Source organism: Diadema antillarum, unplaced genomic scaffold (assembly GCF_040938485.1).
Source record: "Diadema antillarum isolate AM-2024a unplaced genomic scaffold, OU_Dant_1.0 scf00000043, whole genome shotgun sequence".
Taxonomy (NCBI): domain Eukaryota; kingdom Metazoa; phylum Echinodermata; class Echinoidea; order Diadematoida; family Diadematidae; genus Diadema; species Diadema antillarum.
Window position 1 is genome coordinate 2313803 of NW_027270932.1, and position 2991 is coordinate 2316793.

Genomic DNA, 2991 nt, shown 5'->3' on the forward strand with positions numbered 1-2991 from the left:
TCTGAAACAGTCTTTTTTGTATCTCTCAAATCAGATTTTAGAAGAGCAATTTCGTTCACCACTGAATCAAGTTTGGAATTTACCTGTGTCGTGAAGGTGGCGAACATTTCCTTCATCTCCTTCATGAACGTGAGGAGCTCTGGGGGTGCGATAGGGGCAGCAGTGGGTTGGTCGCTGATTTCCAGCAGAGACGCGTCACTTATAGTTGATGAAGTAGACGTGTTGGTAGGCGAGGCGCCACCAGAAAATTTATCGTTCAGGAACGATAAATGCATCGAGGCGAACTACTCACTCGTAGCAGACACCACCCTCTGGCAAGCAGATGGAGAACTCCCTCCAATGAAGATTGTTCGACTTCCGTTATCCTTCAGAAATAAGCTGATGAAGAACGCCCTGTTTGGTTGCAAGCTGGCTAGGAGGCATTTGGTTCTTTTCGGACACTCTCGTTTCGCCGAACGTGCCTCGTCTTTCTGGGCCAAGGTCGGGGACAACAAAAACATATCAGCCGGTGAGCTAAGGAGCCCCTCAGTTTTTGTTGATTGTTGCAGAATAAAGTTTAAACGTGAACAGGTCATTTAAGCCTCGTTTATATCAGGATAAGACACTTCTATGTAGCCTGTTCCCCCTTTTATTATGTCGTATCAAAATTTAAATTTAAACATATCATTGACTAGCAAAATGGGAAAACGCCCTTTCTGGGATTATTAAGAAATCCCGAGTGTCAATTTTCACTGGCACCTTCAGAAATCTTACCTACACTACTATCATATCACTAGGCAACGCGTAAATCCACGTCTGCAATGAATATTATGGCAATTAACTGCAATGCTCGAAACAAATTGTTGTTCCGTTTTAAACTGTAAGTAACAGAGAAAGAATGAGATAGGGCGTTAAAGAATGAAAGAGGTTTCAAAAAACTGACATTGGAAACATCATATGCCTAACCAGCAAGAGTTTTATTGGCGATTTTATATAAAATTTATATACATGCTGTCATTGACAGTGAAGCCGATCAGGACGAAGTATTCTACCACGATCCTATTTAAAGTTTAACAAAGAACAAAAAATGATACATCCTATCATTTACAGTTCATGTCAACAATGGTCAAGGGGAAGTGTTGTATCATGATTCTACGAAAGTGTGAATTAAACTGTATAAGCTGTCTGTCTTCTGGTAATCTTTGCTAAGGTTTGTACGTACTGACATTGGCCATATCTGTGTGTGAGGAGACGCACCTGTACGGCTTCTGGCCTTTCAACTTGTCACCGGAGGGGGCGCCTGTCAGATACCACTACTACGACAGAAGACGGTCTAGTTCTTCCCACAACTTCACGGCTGAGTTCGCTATCCTCTCCGAGCTGCATGCACGAGGGATTATCAAACTTCACACTGAACGCTGTGCGTGAAAGAAGAGCTGACGTTTGACTATAATCTATTATACTATTGACACAAACCAGGCGTACGTAAGTTCTAGACAGTCGATACTATAGAAGCCAATAAACTAACGATATATTATCCCATTAGTAACCGGTCAGATTACTCCCTAAAACACCCGAAACCGCCAGTCTGCTTTTTGTTTATAGTTTTATGCTTAACTATTTGTATTGCTTTCATAAAGAATATATAATTACGTAATTTGAAAGAGGTCAAAAGTGAACAAAAGTATGCCAAAGTTATTCATTTGACATACAAGTGTCTCGACTAAGTATTAATAGGCTTTCAAATAAACATAATTTATGATAGACAAAAGTAAACATTCAGTATTTTTTTCAGTGATTATTTCAAAAGTTCTGAAATGAGAGTAATATTGCTGTAACTTCCGAGGAACAATAGGCAATTATGTACAGAATCTATAGCTGCTAAAGGGTATATGAGAACATCTGGGCCAGAAATTTAAAATTTGCGTGCACTGTTTTAAATAATCTCCACATTTGGCGTATAATTGGGATGACGAAACCATAATAACATCAACTGATCAAGGATGCAACTGCATAACAATAGTTACATTCAGACGGTGTTCGAAGATAATCCGGCCTCATAACCACCTTGCAGGTAGCTATCCTCGAGGATATAGGCTCACTGCACCCAAAACCACGCTTTATCTCCACCCAAGTTAGTATTAGGTTCTATCCACACGATGCTTGACTACATGTGGGGACCCCCGCGGCTTCTCTATCGCTAACCTTGAGATGTCTCGTGAATAGCTATTTTCGAGTTAACTTCAAGTGAGCTATCTTCGATTGTTCGAGTAAACTTCAAGTTAGCCATCTTCGAGTCAACTTCAAGTTAGCTATCTGAGAGTTAAATTCAAGTTGGCTATCTTCGAGTTAAATTGAAGTTAGCTATCTTCGAATTAACTTCAAGTTGGCTATCTTCGAGTTAAATTGAAGTTAGCTATCTTCGAATTAACTTCAAGTTAGCTACAAAATCTTCGAGTTAACTTCAAGTCAGCTATCTTTGAATTAACACAAATCAAATTTAGAATCACTTGAAGTGAGTTAGTCAACATCCACCCATCTAATTCACATACTAAAACATACAATGATACAAAAAAGAGACATTTTTCATATACCTCAATTTATTAATTTTGTTTAATTTTGGGCTATTGCAATAACGATCGTAATTTTCCCGACATACCTTTAAGATAATAACAGAGAAAGCATAGCATGCACTTAACGCCAACTCGTATGGGAAGTATGAAACCAACAAAACTTAGTCACGTGACTAAAGAAGCTCTACCCTAGGCTTTAAGACACCTTTGTCACCCAATGAATGTCGTAATAGATACCTCAGTAATATTTGTTTACCGATGTAAAACAACATTACTATGGTAAATTCATCATTTAGTAATTGTTCAGTGTGGCGAATTATCATTCATTGTATCACGATAGCTCTTTCTGAATATTTTGCGAGACTTTACCTACTTGTCTTTTAAACTGATGTTTGATTTAGGTTTGACCGTTTTCATTGACTATTTTTCAAGGTGATCC

General features: G+C 38.6%; 1 protein-coding gene across 1 annotated transcript; it reads left to right on the forward strand.

Annotated features, from left to right (window-relative positions):
* The first annotated feature begins 381 nt into the window (after positions 1 to 381).
* Positions 382 to 1407, forward strand: LOC139713520 (alpha-2,8-sialyltransferase 8E-like). The gene is made up of 2 exons (XM_071625251.1): positions 382 to 508; positions 1190 to 1407. Exons 1-2 carry the CDS (start codon positions 382 to 384, stop codon positions 1405 to 1407), a joined length of 345 nt encoding a protein of 114 aa, XP_071481352.1.
* Positions 1408 to 2991: the final 1584 nt, after the last annotated feature.

Excerpts from the sequence above, each read along its gene's own strand:
- LOC139713520 (XM_071625251.1), top strand. The coding sequence starts at position 382 with ATGAAGAACGCCCTGTTTGGTTGCAAGCTGGCTAGGAGGCATTTGGTT. Across the intron at positions 509-1,189 it reads CAACAAAAACATATCAGCCG|GTTTGTACGTACTGACATTG; the intron begins GTGAGCTAAGGA and ends ATCTTTGCTAAG.